General features: G+C 45.1%; 1 protein-coding gene across 1 annotated transcript in view; it reads left to right on the top strand.

Moving 5' to 3' along the window:
- The window catches only part of LOC126263524 (sodium/hydrogen exchanger 9B2-like), a 147,477-nt gene that overhangs the window by 28,518 nt on the left and 99,101 nt on the right, over positions 1 to 19,858 (top strand). Inside the window, exon 3 of the mRNA XM_049960618.1 lies at positions 17,618 to 17,829. Within this exon, the coding sequence (XP_049816575.1) occupies positions 17,618 to 17,829 (212 nt within the window). The remainder of the gene's footprint in view (positions 1 to 17,617; positions 17,830 to 19,858) is intronic.

Here is a 19,858-nt window from a genome sequence, read left to right as displayed (position 1 = left end):
TGCAAAAGGTTGGGGTCACTGTTAACCAGGCGGCAAATGCTGCACTGGTGAAACTACACCTACAGTTCGTGAAATGTGCTTGGTAGGTGATCGCCACACATTCCAGACAGTAAGTCATAGGACATTTTATCTCCATGGGACGTTCTACGTATTAATGTTGACCAAAACAAGCTCCTTCTGGGACTGCGTTATTAACGAAAGTGTGGAAATACTTTCGGCAGAAGATCTTATCAATGGAGGCTGTCAACTTGATAAGGCTTGTGACCCAGTTATGTCTCTGATATGTTGAGAACGACAGCAACCTACGCCTAATGACACATCCAGCAATAATTAATTTCATTATTTTGACAATTGAATTTTAACTCCACAAGCCCAGAGTTCGGTAGAAGGCACGCGTGCCCCATCACAGTTGCGAATGCGCCCGCGCCTCAGACGGCACAATACTGGACAGAGGGTGCTGAACTCGACAGAGGGCTATCATTCAGCGAAAACCTATTCGCACTCGGCACCCAACAATTTTCAGTAAAGGGTCAGCGACATGCACCGGCAGCCTCCAGTGCAAAACTCACTTCAAGACGGCTAAATGTTTCTCAGCCGAAATATCGTAGCCAGTTATCGACGTCATTCGGCTGCAAGTCCGAAACCTCATGGAACACTACGCTGGAAAAATCTTCAAGAACCACATCCTGTCCTTTCTTCTTGCTATTGTCCCCCACATGTCCATTTCTTAACTTACCAGTAGACGCAACTGTCCGCGTTACGATTTGGCACCAAAGCTCGAACTCTTCGATCCTCTTCTTTCCCGGTTTCCCCGCAGCCCACGATTCACTTTCATGCAGTGCTGCCCTTAGAAGGTTCGATCTTGGACACTTCTTTCTCAAATTTGGCCAGGAGTTCCCTCTTTGCCCGTACTAGTCTGCTTTTCATGCCCTTGCTTCATCCGTCATATGTTATTCCGTATCAAGGTAACACGATTCCTTCACTTCGCGGCCAACAATTTCTCTATTTAAGTTCATCACTTATTTCTGCTGCTCCTCTTTCGTCTGTCTTCAGCTTCCTCTCAACCCATTATGTGCGCTGATTATACCACTCCACTGTCAACGGCCCTGCGGACGTGATTACACCGGTTCCCGTCCGATCACCACAGTTAAATAACGTCGGGCGTGGTCAGTACTTGGATGGATGACCGTCGGGATACGGCGCATGCTGTTGCCAATCTTCTCTTCGTGTTTACGGCAGAGGGGACAGGAGAGATGGTGGCGTAAGGTGCCTGATCACCAGTAATTGCGCCAAGTGACCTGGATTAAATTCCAGTTCTTTCCGCAGTGTGATCTGAAGTGAAGGCATGTGACACTGTTAACGTAGTAAAGAACGCATACGTCTATGATACAGCTTCCAGTGGAGTTCATGGGGATAGTGAGAAAATCAGAATAGAAAGAGGGGTCAGACAAGAAGATTCCATATCGTCAAAACTTTTCTCTGCGGTGGTAGAGAGAGATTCCAGAGAGATTCTAGAAGAAGAACACAATTAAATCTGTCGCTGCACACGCCCTTCTAGATGGACCAGCAGTATTCTGTGGATGCAGACTCAATTTCAGCATAGACATTAATGATACATTCACCCATGGAAATGGTTGGTTGACAGTGGCCATCGTACGAGGAGGAACAGGAGTCCCAAACGTGTCTGGGCTGGAAAGTTTCGTCGACAGAGACATCATCGCATACAAGACCTACCACGTTACTGAAAATGCAAATAAAGACTTCGGAAAATCTAATTATATGTCACCCTCACCCTTCTTCCTATCTACACGTAGTAGACGTAAGATATCTGTAAATGAAACTGTATTTGTGTGGTGTAAAGGTAAAGGTACTTGCGAATATGTTAAGTTTGTTGGAGATTGTACTGTATATTTTCATAAATAAATTGATCTGTAGCGTAGCTTAAAAACGGACAAGGGTACATCTAGAATCTGTCGGCATAGAGTTTGCAACAGCATGTTACGTCAGCTCTCCGAGCGCTTGACCTTTGACCCCGCCGATAAGGCGGTCACGCCATCTTGGCAGCGCGCCAGCCGCACACTGGGCTGACAAACAGCGTACGCGAGGAAAACGGAGAAGGTGTACACTTTAATGGAACGTATGAGAACCACAATCTCGTTGTCTTTCTCGGTGACGTAAATCTCTCTGGTATTTAGTGGAGCTTGTGTGTTGAAAATGAGCTGTTTTGAACTGTAGGTCGTGTGAATGATACAAAATGGTTGAGGGTTTTGTGCCCTCTTGTTGACAAACTGTCTGTTGGCTTCTGTCTCGGGCTCTTCGACCGACGTTTGTTTGATGGTTTTTCTGACATTTCGATGCCACGAGTGGGCGGCATTGTCAAAGCTTCGTCCTCCATTGTTGGTAACGGACTAAGTCGATCACAGGGCAGTAGGTTATGTGTAACATACCAGTCCCTTTTCCCTGATTACCCTCCCCTTGCCACCTGCAATGGTCGCTCGCTACATCACGGGAATCCAGGATGTTTGAGGTTTTCCTCTTTCTTGTCAAAGCTATTGTCATGTTTGTGTCTTTCTGTGGCTTCCGTCCACAGCAAGAACTCCCGTCTCGGCGAATTTTTCTTTAAGTGCTCGGTCTCACAAAGCACATGCTCCGCCACTGCCGATTTCTCCACGTGAGTGTGTAGTACCGTTTATGTTCGACGTCTCTGTTGACACAGACTTTTCCACATGTACAAGGTATATTCCCGACATTGCAGGTGGGTCCATTTCGTCCTTTGACGCTCTGAGGTAGTCCTTTATCTTCTTTGTCGGTTTGCAAATAGCCTTTACGCCAGGTTTGCACCATCTACAGCTGATTCTGCCCGTCGCCCTGGGGATGTACGGGAGCAAGGCTGTACCGAACTCTCTTCTTCCGACGTGTCACTTCGCCGAGTGTTCCATTCGGTGACACTGGTTATGTACCTGGCGGGGTACCCATTCGTCCTCAGATCGCTATCCAGGTGCAGCGATTCACACATTCGTCTTGCGCGCGTTACGAGCGTATTAATCATCTCACTTTTTGCGGCAAGGGTGATGATTTAACAGTCCCTGTAGGTATCGGTCCGTGTGTGCCGGTATTTGATACAAGCTGTGTCCCTTGTTTACACCATTCCTCATAACCAGTGCATCTGGATTGGGTAGCTGTTGTTCCTTTTGTACTGCCATAGTAAATTTCATGTTCTTATGGAGACCGTTCAGATTACTTAGAAAGTCACCAAGCTCTTCTTCACCGTGGCTCCACAACAAAGTGTCATCGACCTACCTGTACTACAACATTAGAATTACAAGGTGGCAAGTCCAGCGAGTGTTTTTCGAAATCCTCCATGGGGAAGTGCCCACTACTGGACTAAGTGGGCTACCCGTCTCTACCCCTTCCAGTTTTTCGTACATAGAAGTTACCATTCCAAATGTAACACCTCGTGGTAACACCTGTGTGAAAGAGCTCGGTGATGTCAAGCGGGAAAACAGAACTGATGTACTCCAGAGAATCATTGACTTCCACTTTGGTAAATAAAGAAACAACATTAAAGTGACCAAAATGTCGTTTGATCCAAGTTTTAATTTCTTCAGCTTCTCAGTGAAATGTACGAAGACTTCTATGTGTGTGTCGGTCTTTGCATCGTGTGGCTGAAGCAGAGAGGGCAAGTGTTTCGGCAGTTTATACGTCGGCGAGCCAGGAGCGCGACAAGTAAATAATAATCTTCTGCTGCCATACTCAACGTAGTCCACCACCGGGAATGGAGGGTGTTTTAATGATGCCAACTACTTGTGCGGCAGTAACGTCTGGAAAAGCGTCAAACCAACGTCGCTCGAAGAACACGAGACAGAAGCCAAGACAATAGGTAGCGTGAATGATGTTTAATATGTGTGGGTTTCTTCGTAAGTGGACTACAAGAAAACCTAAAGCAGTAAAATAATACAGCACCACACACATCGAAAACATCACGCATAAATGCCACAATACACGGAATAACGCTCTTGAAAATTTCACGAAGCCAATTGCGCAAAAAAAAAAAAAAAAAAAAACCGAGGCTGGTGGCAAAAGCGGTTATTCCACAAACAAACCCGTTGTTAAGTTGAAATCCAAGTGCAGTTATAGAAGGAGCCGCCATAAGCATGTGTTTGGTCAAATTCAGTTTGTCTAAGTTAACAATTATGAAGTTTGAGATGAATGAAGACACATTTATTACTCTGACTCATCATTTGTTGTGAAATAAAAATTGATTGTACACACATCAAAAAAAGCTTTGCATCACCTCGGATCCGAGAGTTCCGGAACCTGTACAGGAAATTGGAATAGAGATAAACATAAACATCATTTCGGCCCTTTTCATTGCTCATGAAAAGCACACATTGCATGTTGTACCGCCGGCCGGGGTGACCGAACGGTTCTAGGTGCTACAGTCTGGAACCGCGCGACCGCTACGGTCGCAGGTTCGAATCCTGCCTCGGTCATGGATGTGTGTGATGTCCTTAGGTTAGTTAGGTTTAAGTAGTTCTAAGTTCTAGGGGACTGATGACCTCAGAAGTTAAGTCCCATAGTGGTCAGAGCCATTTTTTGTTGTACCACCACACAGCGAGACATTCAGAGATGGTGGTCCAGATTGCTGTACACGCCGGTACCTCTAATACACAGTAGCACGTCCTTTTGCATTGAACAATGCCTGTATTCATCGTGCCATACTATCCATAAGGTCATCAAGGCACTGTTGGTCCAGATTGTCCCACTCCTCAACGGCAATTCGGCGGAGATCCCTCAGAGCGTTTGGTGTTTTTTTTTATTTTATTTATTTATTTATTGTTCCGTGGGACCAAATTAAGGAGAAGTCTCCATGGTCATGGAACGAGTCAATACATGAAATTATAACACGATATTAGAAACAGATAAAATGAAATATAAAAAAAACATATTCAGGTGACAAGTCGTAAGTTTAAATAAAGAAAATCAACAATGTAACACTGGAATTAGCTTAATTTTTTAGCTCTTTCAGGAGCTTCTTGACAGAATAGAAGGAGTGAGCCATGAGGAAACTCTTCAGTTTAGACTTAAAAGTGTTTGGGCTACTGCCAAGAGTTTTGAGTTCTTGTGGTAGCTTACTGAAAATGAATGCAGCAGAATACTGCACTCCTTTGTGCACAAGAGTCAAGGAAGTGCATTCCACATGCAGATTGGATTTCTGCCTAGTATTAACTGAGCGAAAGCTGCTAACTCTTGGGAATAGGCTAATATTGCTAACAACAAACGACATTAAAGAAAATATATACTGTGAGGGCAATGTCAGAATTCCCAGACTATTGAATAGGGGTCGACAAGAGGTTCTCGAACTTACACCACATATAGCTCGAACAGCCCGTTTTTGAGCCAAAAATACCCTTTTTGTATCAGAAGAATTACCCCAAAAAATAATACCAAATGACATAAGCGTATGAAAATATGCGAAGTATACTACTTTTCGTGTTGAACTGTCACTTATTTCAGATACTGTTCTAATGGTAAATAAAGCAGCATTTAGTTTCTGAACAAGATCTTGAATATTGGCTTTCCACAACAGCTTACTATCTATCCGAACGCCTAGGAACTTGAGCTGTTCCGTCTCGCTTATAATATGCCCATTCTGTCTGATCAAAGTATCGGTTCTTGTTGAATTGTGAGTTAGAAACTGTAAAAACTGAGTCTTACTGTGATTTAGCATCAAATTATTTTCCACAAGCCAGGAAATTATTTCATGAACTGCATTATTTGATACTGTTTCAATATTACACACAAGATCTTTCACTATCAAGCTGGTGTCATCAGCAAACAGAAATATTTTTGAATCACCTGTAATACTAGAAGGCATATCATTTATATAAATAAGAAACAGCAGTGGCCCTAGCACCGACCCTTGGGGAACGCCCCACTTAACAGTGCCCCATTGGGACTGAACATCACTACCACTCTCAATACTGCGGAGAATTACCTTCTGCTTTCTGTCCTTAGAGGCGAACCAATTGTAAGCTACTCCCCTTACTCCATAATGGTCCAACTTCTGCAGTAATATTTTGTGGTCAACACAGTCAAAAGCCTTCGTTAAATCAAAGAAAACACATAGCGTTCGCAATCTTTTATTTAATCCGTCCAAAACCTCACAGAGAAAAGAGAATATAGCATTTTCAGTTGTTAAACCATTTCTAAAACCAAACTGAACATTTGACAGCAAATTATGTGAACTTAAATGCTCCAGTAACCTTGTATATACAACCTTCTCGATAACTTTAGCAAACACCGATGGCATAGAAATAGGTCTAAAATTGTCAACATTATCAATGTCTCCCTTTTTATGAAGTGGCTTCACTACCGAGTACTTTAATCGGTCAGGAAACCGACCACTCCTAAAGGAAAAGTTACAGACATGGCTAAGTACTGGGCTAACATACACAGAACAATACTTCAGTATTCTGTTAGATACCCCGTCATATCCATGAGAGTTCTTGGTCTTTAGCGATTTAATTATTAACTCAATCTCCCTCTTGTCAGTATCGTGGAGGAGCATTTCAGGTAACAGTCTCGGAACACTTTTTTCTAAGAGCGCTATATGATTCCCTGTTGGGACTAGGTTTCTATTTAGTTCACCTGCTATATTCAGAAAGTGATTATTAAGTACTGTACATATATGCGACTTATCAGTAAGACGGACATTCCCACTACGCACTGATTCTACACTCCTGGAAATGGAAAAAAGAACACATTGACACCGGTGTGTCAGACCCACCATACTTGCTCCGGACACTGCGAGAGGGCTGTACAAGCAATGATCACACGCACGGCACAGCGGACACACCAGGAACCGCGGTGTTGGCCGTCGAATGGCGCTAGCTGCGCAGCATTTGTGCACCGCCGCCGTCAGTGTCAGCCAGTTTGCCGTGGCATACGGAGCTCCATTCGCAGTCTTTAACACTGGTAGCATGCCGCGACAGCGTGGACGTGAACCGTATGTGCAGTTGACGGACTTTGAGCGAGGGCGTATAGTGGGCATGCGGGAGGCCGGGTGGACGTACCGCCGAATTGCTCAACACGTGGGGCGTGAGGTCTCCACAGTACATCGATGTTGTCGCCAGTGGTCGGCGGAAGGTGCACGTGCCCGTCGACCTGGGACCGGACCGCAGCGACGCACGGATGCACGCCAAGACCGTAGGATCCTACGCAGTGCCGTAGGGGACCGCACCGCCACTTCCCAGCAAATTAGGGACACTGTTGCTCCTGGGGTATCGGCGAGGACCATTCGCAACCGTCTCCATGAAGCTGGGCTACGGTCCCGCACACCGTTAGGCCGTCTTCCGCTCACGCCCCAACATCGTGCAGCCCGCCTCCAGTGGTGTCGCGACAGGCGTGAATGGAGGGACGAATGGAGACGTGTCGTCTTCAGCGATGAGAGTCGCTTCTGCCTTGGTGCCAATGATGGTCGTATGCGTGTTTGGCGCCGTGCAGGTGAGCGCCACAATCAGGACGGCATACGACCGAGGCACACAGGGCCAACACCCGGCATCATGGTGTGGGATGCGATCTCCTACACTGGCCGTACACCACTGGTGATCGTCGAGGGGACACTGAATAGTGCACGGTACATCCAAACCGTCATCGAACCCATCGTTCTACCATTCCTAGACCGGCAAGGGAACTTGCTGTTCCAACAGGACAATGCACGTCCGCATGTATCCCGTGCCACCCAACGTGCTCTAGAAGGTGTAAGTCAACTACCCTGGCCAGCAAGATCTCCGGATCTGTCCCCCATTGAGCATGTTTGGGACTGGATGAAGCGTCGTCTCACGCGGTCTGCACGTCCAGCACGAACGCTGGTCCAACTGAGGCGCCAGGTGGAAATGGCATGGCAAGCCGTTCCACAGGACTACATCCAGCATCTCTACGATCGTCTCCATGGGAGAATAGCAGCCTGCATTGCTGCGAAAGGTGGATATACACTGTACCAGTGCCGACATTGTGCATGCTCTGTTGCCTGTGTCTATGTGCCTGTGGTTCTGTCAGTGTGATCATGTGATGTATCTGACCCCAGGAATGTGTCAATAAAGTTTCCCCTTCCTGGGACAATGACTTCACGGTGTTCTTATTTCAATTTCCAGGAGTGTATATTCTCTACCTGTCTCTGCAGACTAGCCACTTCCTTTACGACTGACCATATGCGTGAAGAGTTAGACAGAGCACTGAAAGACCTGAGTCGATACAAGACCCCGGGAGTAGACAACATTCCATTAGAACTACTGATGGCCTCGGGAGAGCCAGTCATGACAAAACTCTACCATCTGGTGAGCACGATGTATGAGACAGGTGAAACACCCTCAGACTTCAATAAGAATATAATAATTCCAATCCCAAAGAAAGCAGTTGTTGACAGATGTGAAAATTACCGAACTATCAGTTTAATAAGTCACAGCTGCAAAATACTAACGCGAATTCTTTACAGACGAATGGAAAAACTGGTAGAAGCCGACCTCGGGGAAGATCAGTTTGGATTCCGTAGAAATGTTGGAACACGTGAGGCAATACTGATCTTACGACTTATCTTAGAAGAAAGAGTAAGAAAAGGCAAACCTACGTTTCTAGCATTTGTAGACTTAGAGAAAGCTTTTGACAATGTTAACCGGAATACTCTCTTTCAAATTCTGAAGGTGGCAGGGGTAAAATACAGGGAGCGAAAGGCTATTTACAATTTGTACAGAAACCAGATGGCAGTTATAAGAGCCGAGGGGCATGAAAGGGAAGCAGTGGTTGGGAAAGGAGTGAGACAGGGTTGTAGCCTCTCCCCGATGTTATTCAATCTGTATATTGAGCAAGCAGTAAAGAAAACAAAAGAAAAATTCGGAGTAGATATTAAAATTCATGGACAAGAAGTAAAAACTTTGAGGTTCGCCGATGACATTGTAATTCTGGCAGAGACAGCAAAGGACTTGGAAGAGCAGTTGAACGGAATGGACAGTGTCTTGAAAGGAGGATATAAGATGAACATCAACAAAAGCAAAACGAGGATAATGGAATGTAGTCAAATTAAGTCGGGTGATGCTGAGGGAATTAGATTAGGAAATGAGACACTTAAAGTAGTAAAGGAGTTTTGCCATTTATGGAGTAAAATAACTTATGATGGTCGAAGTAGAGAGGATATAAAATGTAGACTGGCAATGGCAAGGAAAGCGTTTCTCAAGAAGAGAAATTTGTTAACATCGAGTATAGATTTAAGTGTCAGGAAGTCGTTTCTGAAAGTATTTGTATGGAATGTAGCCATGTATGGAAGTGAAACATGGACGATAACTAGTTTGGACAAGAAGAGAATAGAAGCTTTCGAAATGTGGAGCTACAGAAGAATGCTGAAGGTAAGGTGGGTAGATCACGTAACTAATGAAGAGGTATTGAATAGGATTGGGGAGAAGAGAAGTTTGTGGCACAACTTGACTAGAAGAAGGGATCGGTTGGTAGGACATGTTCTGAGGCATCAAGGGATCACCAATTTAGTATTGGAGGGCAGCGTGGAGGGTAAAAATCGTAGAGGGAGACCAAGAGATGAATACACTGAGCAGATTCAGAAGGATGTAGGTTGCAGTAGGTACTGGGAGATGAAGAAGCTTGCACAGGATAGAGTAGCATGGAGAGCTGCATCAAACCAGTCTCAGGACTGAAGACCACAGCAACAACAACAACATATGGTTTTAATTTTATCCTGAGACTTAGCTATTCTATCTGCATACCACACACTTTTTGCCTTCCTAATAACATTTTTAAGCACCTTACAATACTGTTTGTAATGGGCTGCTGCATTTAGATTTTGACTTTTTCTAACGTTTTGATATAATTGTCACTTTGTTCTACAAGATATTCTTATCCCTCTAGTCAGCCACCCAGGCTGCCTGTTTGTGCTAGTACCCTGTTTTAAACGTTCTAATGGAAAGCAACTTTCAAAGAGCATGAGAAAAGTCTTGAGAAAAGCATTATATTTATCGTGTACTGTATCAGCGCTATAAACATCTTGCCACTCTTGTTCCTTGATGAGTTTTACAAATGTCTCTACAGCAACTGGATCAGCTTTCCTAAACAGCTGATGACTATATTTAACACGTGATGCAGCACAAAAATCTTTTAGAGTTAAAATTTGTGCATCATGATCTGAAAGGCCATGCACCTTTTTGCTAACAGAATGCCCTTCTAGTAATGAGGAATGAACAAAAATGTTGTCTATGGTTGTTCTACTGTTCCCTTGCACTCTCGTTGGAAAGAATACGGTTTGCATAAGATTATATGAATTAAGGAGGTCTACCAGCATCCTCTTCCTTGCACAGTCACTTATACAATTAATATTGAAGTCACCACATATAACTAACTTTTTGTATTTCCTATAAAGTGAACCAAGAAATGTTGTGAAATCGGAGTCTGGGGATCTATAAATAACAACAGTTAGAAGTTTAGCTCCGTTTAATTTAACCACACCTGCACAACATTCAAACACCTTTTCAGTGCAGTACTTTGAAACATCAATTGACTCAAATGGGATGCCGTTTTTCACATACATGGCTACTCCCCCACACCGCAAAGAGCTCCTCGAAAAGCTGCCAGCCAACCTGTATCCTGGTAAAGGAAGCCTCTGAATTATCTCCTTATTTAAGAAGTGTTCAGATATACCAATAATTTCAGAGTCAACATCTATAAGCAGTTCACTAACTTTATCTCTAATACCTTGTATATTTTGATGAAATATACTAATTCCCTCATTACTCGGATACCTAAGCTTTGTCAAAAGTGGTTCCTTTGCTAGAGAGACTTCCCTTAAGCAGGAATACCTATCAGCTGACTTCTATCTAAAAAAGGTGCAGCTCTAACACCCACTACTTCAGGAGTTTTCCCATGAGTGACCCACCAACCCCACCTATGCTGTCACCTACAAGCTTTGCCAACCTCCCCTTCCCATACCTGTTGAGATGCAGGCCATGTCTAGTGAAACCCGTCCTGCTGATAGACTCCACCGACACCACTGAAATGTGACCCATACTTTCTGTCATCAGCGCACCCCCAAGTCTCATGTTATTACGCCTGACGGCTGTATTAAGATGAGGCCGGTCGTGACGCTGAAACAGTTCCACGAAATGAACATTCGTGTTGCCAGTCTGAGTGGCTATCTTTTCCAGGTCACCGTCTATGTTATACTCGCCATCCCTATCAATACTATTACCAGCCCCACCCACAATCACTACCTGATCCTCTTTAGTAAAATCCCTACATAACCCCCCTATGTTAACAGTCACCTGAGCCAATCCTGCATTAGGCTTCACAATGCTGGTGACCTGGTACTCACTCCCCAGCACTTCCTGCAACTGCTGGCCCACACCTCTGCCATGAGAACTACCTAACAGCAGAACCTTCTTCTTCCTCTTCGACTTTGCTACTGTTCTAGCCACCGTAACTACTGAGGTCTGCTGCATACTTCCTACATCTACAGTTGCGAGGTGCCGGGGCTAGCAGCGTATTTATCACTAAATTCTACTAGAATCCACATATGTAAATCATGCTCTAAGCCCCCCCCCCCTATTCTAACTCCGACTTTTGCTGTTGCACAAGGATAAAAAATACGCGAACTGACTCTAATCAACCCTGCCAGTGGAGTAGAAGAGAGTTTGGCACCTGCAATAATTTAATTTGATAAATAAGTTAAATAAACAAAGGTTTCATTAGCATAGTGAGGAATGATAGGGTTGCTCTATCGATTAACAGAATGAAAGTTCTGTCCAAAATAACAATATGATTTATTAAGACTAAACACAGAATAGTAAAAGAAACACAGTAAATATTTATAATACATCAAATTGGCTCACATTGGAGATTCATACAAACACTGTAAAGGTGAAGTTGTCCCTAAACTAGATCGTGAGGTTTAAGACGAAGTGGTATGTGGAGCCAATTCCTTGCCACTCAGATCTCAAGAGAGACACACAGCTAACCCAACAGTAATTGCTGCTACTCAAGACAGAACAAAGTTAGAAAAAGACGAACAGGCGCGCTCTGCTGAGCTCTGATTATCACCTAGGAAAATCCCTGTCTGCCGGTGCTGCGGACATACATTACCAAACTGTCTCCTTGACTGCCAGGACACGATCTGGCGTACCGGAGCCGTTGGCTGGTTGCTTCGACGTCCTCGACCGAAAGGCGACTGCCGACTCTTAGAGCACCCGTACAGGCCGAACACACAACATTCCCGCCCCCACGACAGTGGCCGTGGTTACGTTCCAATCAGCAACCCGAAAACCGGCGGAAATTCCACTCCATTGCCGGAGCACTACCATTCCACCAATGGAGATTCTTGGCGCCAATTTCTGTGCTGATTTTGCTACGTCACGGAGCTATGCCCTGAGCAAGCCAATCCCAGTTACTATTTTGCAGAAAGCGCCGGAATTTTCCCGCCACAGCTGCCTGGGTACATAAGTCATTCCCACGCCTCGCTGGTAGCCCGCCAGAAAGTGTTTTCGCTAAGCTTCTGCGAAGCAACGGAACCTCCAGCCCAGCCGCCACTTCCGGCCCCAAACGGGCGCGTCTCCTGACAATGCCGGCGTCCGGAAAGCATTCACTCGACCCCCCACGCCTGTCGGCCTACCCTTTCAAAGTCAGAAGAGCCCGCCTGTCACTGGACCACCCGGGTGACGAGAGACGCTGCATGGGAAGTCCGCGTGTGAAGGAATAGCAACCCTCCACCGCATGCAACTAGAGAGGAGAATCGTAAGATAGAAATATGAGAGGGGGCTAATGCCACCTCTCACAGTTACTAGAGATTCCTCTCCACTAGACTCTGACAGTTGGTCATATCTATTGTAAACACCAATAGTAAAACTATCTGAAAATCTTCTTCTCCTAGCAGATCTCTTGCCAACAGCCAGCTCCCATTCCCCAACCCCCTTCTTCCTCCTCATCCTATCTAGATCCTCCTGTGCGTTTTTCAACTGCACCTGAAGGGCACAGATCTTACGCTCCTGCTCCTCTATCAACTTACTCTTGCTACAAACCTGCAGTTCCAGGAGAGGATCTCACCAGAATGCCCACTGGCTTCCCCACTGCATTCCCCCCACTGAAAATACTTCGAACAAGTCTCACACCGCAATCCACTACTCACGAACCTACGGCAAAGCCCACACTTCTCACTCATGGTAAAATTTTACTTTTTCTAAGTTCCGCTACTACAATAAGAAGATGTTAAAAACCTGACTACAATAATCACAAACTTACTCTACAAGGGAAGTAACTACTATTATTGACAGTATTAATAAACAACAAATGTGAATATAACAAAAGACTAATACAGAAAGAGAATCAAACGTCTAATGACACAGTAACGAAGCTGAAAACAGTTCCCAAAAGGTTATTCTGAAATTACTTCACCAGAAAACACAAAAAACTCCGGTTGAAGACTACTAAAGTTCCTAAATAAACCACTATACACAAACAATTAATTAGTACTTAGCTTTCGATGCGCCGCTACAGCTGCAACTGGTCAGCGCGGAATGTAAACACAGGTAAGAGGTTACGTTGCTCGATACGAAACACTCACAAATATCAGGTCACAACACAAGAAAGGCAGAGGTGAATGAAGAAACCACTAATAAGTCACTTATATAGTAAATATTATCACAAAAACCGTTAAAATATGTATCTGAAACCTAAAAATATATAAAAACTTGGAGAGCGATCTCACACGCAGTCACTCGCTTATGACGTCACACCAAAGATGCCACTCTACTCGAGCGATGTCTCTATTCTGAAGGAAGCCATTCATAAGATGAATGTCTTCCATATACAGCCAGCCCTTTCCAGTCCATCCCAGGCATGTTCGATAGGGTTCATGTCTGGAGAACGGCCACTCTACTCGAGCGATGTCTCTATTCTGAAGGAAGCCATTCACAAGATGCGCACTATCGAGCGCGAATTGTCGTCCATGAAGACGAATGCCTCGCCAATGTGCAGCCGATATTGTTGCACTATCGGTCGGAGGATGAGATTCACGTACCGTACAATCCTTACGTCACCTTCCACGACCACCAGCGTCGTTCGTCGGCCCCACATAATGCCACCCCAAAACTGTAGGGAAGCTCGCTGCACTTGCTGGACAGTGTGTCCAAGGAGATCAGTCTGAACGAGGTGCCTCCAGACACGTCTCCGACGATTGTCAGGTTGAAGGCATATGCCACACTCATCGGTGAAGAGAAAATGATGCAAATCCCGAGCGGTCCATTTGGCATGTTGTTGGCCCCATTTGTACCACGTTGCAAGGTGTCGTGGTTGCAAAGATGGACCTCGCCATGGACGCCGGGAGTGCAGCTGCGCATCATACAGCCAACTGCGCACAGTTTGAGTCGTAACACAAAGTCCTGTGGCTGCACGGAAAGCATTATTCAACATAGTGGCGTTGTTGTCAGGGTTGCTCCGAGCCATAATCCGTAGGTACCGGTCATCCACTGCACAGGGCGGCCTGAGCGAGGCATGTCATCGACAGTTCCTGTCTCTCTGTATCTCGTCCATGTCCGAACAACTTCGCTTTGGTTGACTCCGAGACGCCTGGACACTTCCCTTGTTGAGAGCCCTTCCTGGCACAAAGTAACAATGCGGACGCAATCGAACCGCGGTATTGGCCGTATGGGCATGGTTGAAGGGCAGACAACACGAGCCGTGTACCTCCTTCCTAGTGAAATGACTGGAACTGATCGGCTGTCTATAGCCGCTGCTCATGCATGGTTGTTTTAGTGACATCTGTGAACTGTGAAAGGTACTGGGTCTGTGATACAATATCCACAGTCGATGTCTATCTTCAGAAGTTCTGGGAACCGGGCTGATGCAAAACTTTTTTTGATGTGTGTATTAAGAAGCTGTAAATTTCACGAATATTAGCTTTGGCTCCATCACTGTCAAGGGTCCGCACGCTTTAATAAAGTGGATTTCTGCATCTACATACATATTCCGTATGCCACCGTATGGTGTGTGTAGCGGGGTGTACCCTCTATCACTACTAGTCACTACCTTTCCTATTCCACTCGCGAAGGGACAGAGGGAAAATTGACTGTCAGTATCCCTCCGTTCGAGCTGTAATTTCTCTCTTATCTTGTCTTCGCGGTATACTTACGCGAAATGTACGTTCGCGGCAGTAGAACCATTCTGCAGTCAGCTGTAAATGCCTGTTCTCTAAATTTTCTGAACAGTGGTTCGCGAAAAGAACGTCGTCTTCCGATTTGAGTTCCGAAACATCTCCATAATACTCGCATGTTGATCGAACATGCCGGTAACAAATGTAGTAGTACGCTTCTGAACTGTTTTGATGTCTTCCTCTAATCTGGTCTGGTGGGGATCTTAAACACTTTGGCAGAACTCAAGAATGGGTCGCACAAATGTTCCATAAGAGGTCTTCATTATAGGTGAGCGACGCTTTCCTAAAGTACTCCAATAAACCGAAGTCGAGCATTCGCTTTCCCTTCTGTCGTCCTTAAGTCCTCGTTTGATTTCACGCTGCTTTGCAAGCAGAACATCAATAATACTGTATTCGAACGTTATAGGATTGTTTTTCCTATCATCTGCATTAACTTACATTTTTCTACATTTAGAGCAAGGTGACATTCACCACGCCAAATAGATGTGCTAAGTTCTACAGCCACTCAACGACGATACATTCCCGTATTCTACAGCGTCGTCAACAAACAGTCGCAGACTGCTCATCACCCTGTCCATCAGAGCATTTATATGCATAAAGAACAAGTTTGGTTTTATCGTGCTTTCCTGCGGCACTGCAAACTGTACACTTGTTTCTGAGTAACACTTGTCACTAAGGACAACGTACTGGTTTCTGTTACTTAAAAAGTCTTCGAGCCACTCATATATCTGAGGACGTAATTCGTATACTCGGACGTTTGTTAACATTCTGCATTGGGCATCGTGCCAAATACTTCCCGAAAACTAGGAATATGGAATCTACCTTTTGCCCTGCATCCAAATATGAGTCCTCAGCAAAGTGTGATAATGTGAATGTCGTGTATCTGATAGAAATTGATCGACAATCTTTCATTACTTTTGAATACATTGTGGGAGAGAACAGTGATCAATGTTGTTACAAATATGTACTATCAAAAACAGTCTTGATCACAATTTGTTTATTCTGGTGACCGTTGTCGACCACTACTGTGGTCATCTTCAGACCAATGAGTAAGAACCTCCTTCTGGTGGTAAATTAATACCACCAGAAGGAGGTTCTTACTCATTGGTCTGAAGATGACTACAGTAGTGGTCGACACCGGTCACCGGAATAAATAAATTGTGATCAAGACTGTTTTTGATAGTAAAAAAAGACAATCTTTCAATCTGAACGTTGAAAATGTAGGACAGTTGGTATAGTCCAGTTACTGTTGGAACCTGTACTGATGAAAATGCCAGTAAAACAAAAGAACTGAATACAGCTGATACAATCTTGTATTTGTCTACAACAATGCAGGCAAATTCAAGTACCTGGCCCTAGGTAAGATCCTTGCACTCAAGTTACAGTATAATGAACAGCTGCAACAATGACTACTAGACTGCAGTGAGAAAACTGATAGGTTATATTATGTAAATTAGAGGGGAAGGTCTGACTCACATTCGCACATAACACCACATATCTGGTCACATCAATTCCTCCATCTTCACTAATTTTAGATTTCAGGGAGTGGGCCCATACATCCATGTATTTACGAGAAACACTTTGTCCAGATGGCTCAGTGGTCAATCCAGCTTCCTAGTAAGAAGGCTCTCCTGGTTTCGAATTCTGGTCAGACACACATTTTCACCCACCGCCACTGATTCTGCATTAAGTCTCGATGCAGCTGGTATCATTAGTTCCTTCACTTTCCTTCACTCTCCCTTCAATTAACATAATATGTATCACAGCTTCGGAGTCCACGTTAAGAACGAACACCACACATTCATATAAATGATAAGTTATAATTTATTGTATCATCTTTTCTGAAATTATTTTTAGCAAAGAACAAAAATATATATTTTATTATTTGAACAAAGTGCACTGAGAAACTTAAATTTTATTGTTAGGTGAGGATAGGCAGTTACACATGAGAACGCAGGAGATTTCCCGGTAGGTTGGGGTTGGGTTGTTTTTGGGGAAGGAGACCAGACAGCGAGGTCATCGGTCTCATTGGTTTAGGGAAGAACGGGGAAGGAAGTCGGCCGTGCCCTTTGAAAGGAACCATCCTGGCATTTGCCTGGAGCGATTTAGGGGAATCACGGAAAACCTAAATCAGGATGGCCGGACGCGGGATTGAACCGTCGTCCTCCCGAATGCGAGTCCAGTGTCTAACCACTGCGCCACCTCGCTCGGTCCCCGGTAGGTGGCGGATCAAAATCAATAGTTTTGTTTAGCTGTTATTGTATAATTCGAGATTGCAATTTTAGCTAATTCACTCCACTGAACTGGCTCCAAACTTGTGTTAATGTCAGTGTGACTGAGTAATCTAGAATTGCACATGCGATGAGTTGACTGGTAGTGAGCAGAGCTAGCATGGCGGCTGTCTGGACGCTTCCACAGGTGGCGGTGGTTCCCCCTACATGCAGCCACTCTACCTGCCCAGTCGCAGTTCTGCCACAACACGCCAGCGTGGACCCCGCCGCAGTGCTGCCAACAAGCCTGGGCCCGGCGTCCCTCGTACCGCCAGGTGGCACGCTTCTTCGCGCTCTTCGTGCTGACGGTGCTTGCATGGGCCATCGCCTACAGCATCGCCGGACCACAGGCGGCTCCAGGTGACTAGCAACCACCCACAATGCCCATTGCCTCAAGTTATTTGTTGATATCTAGAGGTGATATTTTACATGGTGAAGGGAGTATAATCTACACTACTGGCCATTAAAATTGCTTCACCACGAATATGACGTGCTACAGACGCGAAATTTAAATTGACAGGAAGAAGATGCTGTGATATGCAAATGATTAGCTTTTCAGAGCATTCACACAAGGTTGGCGCCGGTGGCGACACCTACAACGTGCTGGCATGAGGAAAGTTTCCAACCGATTTCTCATACACAAACAGCAGTTGACCGCCGTTGCCTGGTGAAACGTTGTTGTGATGCCTCGCGTAAGGAGGAGAAATGCGTACCATGACGTTTCCGACTTTGATAAAGGTCGGATTGTAGCCTATCGCCACTGCGGTTCATCGTATCGCGACATTGCTGATCGAGTTGGTAGAGATCCAATAACTGTTAGCAGAATATGGAATAGGTGGGTTCAGGAGGGTAATACGTAACACCGTGCTGGATCCCAATGGCCTCGTGTCACTAGCATTTGAGATGACAGGCATCTTATCTGCATGGCTGTAACGGATCGTGCAGCCAAATCTCGATCCATGAGTTAACAGGTGGGGACGTTTGCAAGACAACAACCCTCCGCGCGAACAGTTCGACGACGTTTGCAGCAGCATGGACCATTAGCTCGGAGACCATGACTGCGGTTACCCTTGACGCTGCATCACAGACAGGAGCGCCTGCGATGGTGTAGTCAACGACGAACCTGGGTGCCCGAATGGCAAAACGTCATTTTTTCGGATGAATCCAGGTTCTGTTTACAGCCTCATGATGGTCGCATCCGTGGTTGGCGACATCGCGGTGAACGCATATTGGAAGCCTGTATTCGTCATCGCCATACTGGCGTATCACCCAGCGTGATGGTATGGGGTGCCATTGGTTACACCTCTCGTCACCACTTTGAACAGTGGACGTTACATTTCAGGTGGCTCTACCCTTCATTCGATCCCTGCGAAACCCTACATTTCAGGAGGATAATGCACGACCGAATGTTGCAGGTCCTGTACGGGCCTTTCTGGATACAGAAAATGTTCGCCTGCTGCCCTGGCCAGCACATTCTCCAGATCTCTCACCAACTGAAAACGTCTGGTCAATGGTGGCCGAGCAACTGGCTCGTCACTATACGCCAGTCACTACTCTTGATGAACTGTGGTATCGTGTTGAAGATGCATGGGCAACTGTACCTGTCACGCCATCCGAGCTCTGTTTGACTCACTACCCAGGCATATCAAGGGCGTTATTACGGCCAGATGTGGTTGTTCTGGGTACTGATTTCTCAGGATCTATGCGCCCAAATTGCGTGAATATGTAATCACAAGTCAGTTCTAGTATAATATCTTTCTCCAATGAATACCCGTTTATCATCTGCATTTCTTCTTGGTGTAGCAATTTTGATGGGCAGTGTGTACTTTTCATTCCTTTCATTGTATCACCTGCCATTACAGCATGCGTACGAGTTGTGATAAAAATTAATGTGTATATTTTAATTTTGCGAGCCTTACGCATCTTATTTTCAATTATTTTTATCTTTTTGGTACGCATGTTCCTGATACATGTTTGTATCTTCAGCCGTTTTATTTAGTTTATTGTTGACAGTCGAAAAGGTTATACTTGTTTTCGAGTGGTCGACGAATGTTTACGTTCGAAAAAGATGGATCAAAGAATCTCCGTCAAATTTTGACTTAAAACTGGAATAAAGTGCAGCACCGCATTCAAAATGTCGAATGTGGCTTTTCAAGAATCTACTACGACTAACACAAGAGTTTACGAGCGGTATGAACGTTTGAAAGAGGGTCGAGAAGACATTGAAGACGACGACCGTCCGGAACGCACTAGCACATCAATTACTGACGACAGTGTGGAAGAAGTAAAGAAAATGTTCTGGAAAACCGCTGAATCACCAAGCAATCTTTCTCGGATGTTTTGGGCATGAAATGTGTAGCGACAAACCTTGTTCCGAAATTGTTGAGTT

The sequence above is a fragment of the Schistocerca nitens genome, chromosome 6 (assembly GCF_023898315.1).
Source record: "Schistocerca nitens isolate TAMUIC-IGC-003100 chromosome 6, iqSchNite1.1, whole genome shotgun sequence".
NCBI classification, from domain to species: domain Eukaryota; kingdom Metazoa; phylum Arthropoda; class Insecta; order Orthoptera; family Acrididae; genus Schistocerca; species Schistocerca nitens.
This window is presented reverse-complemented; position numbering and strand designations above follow the sequence as displayed.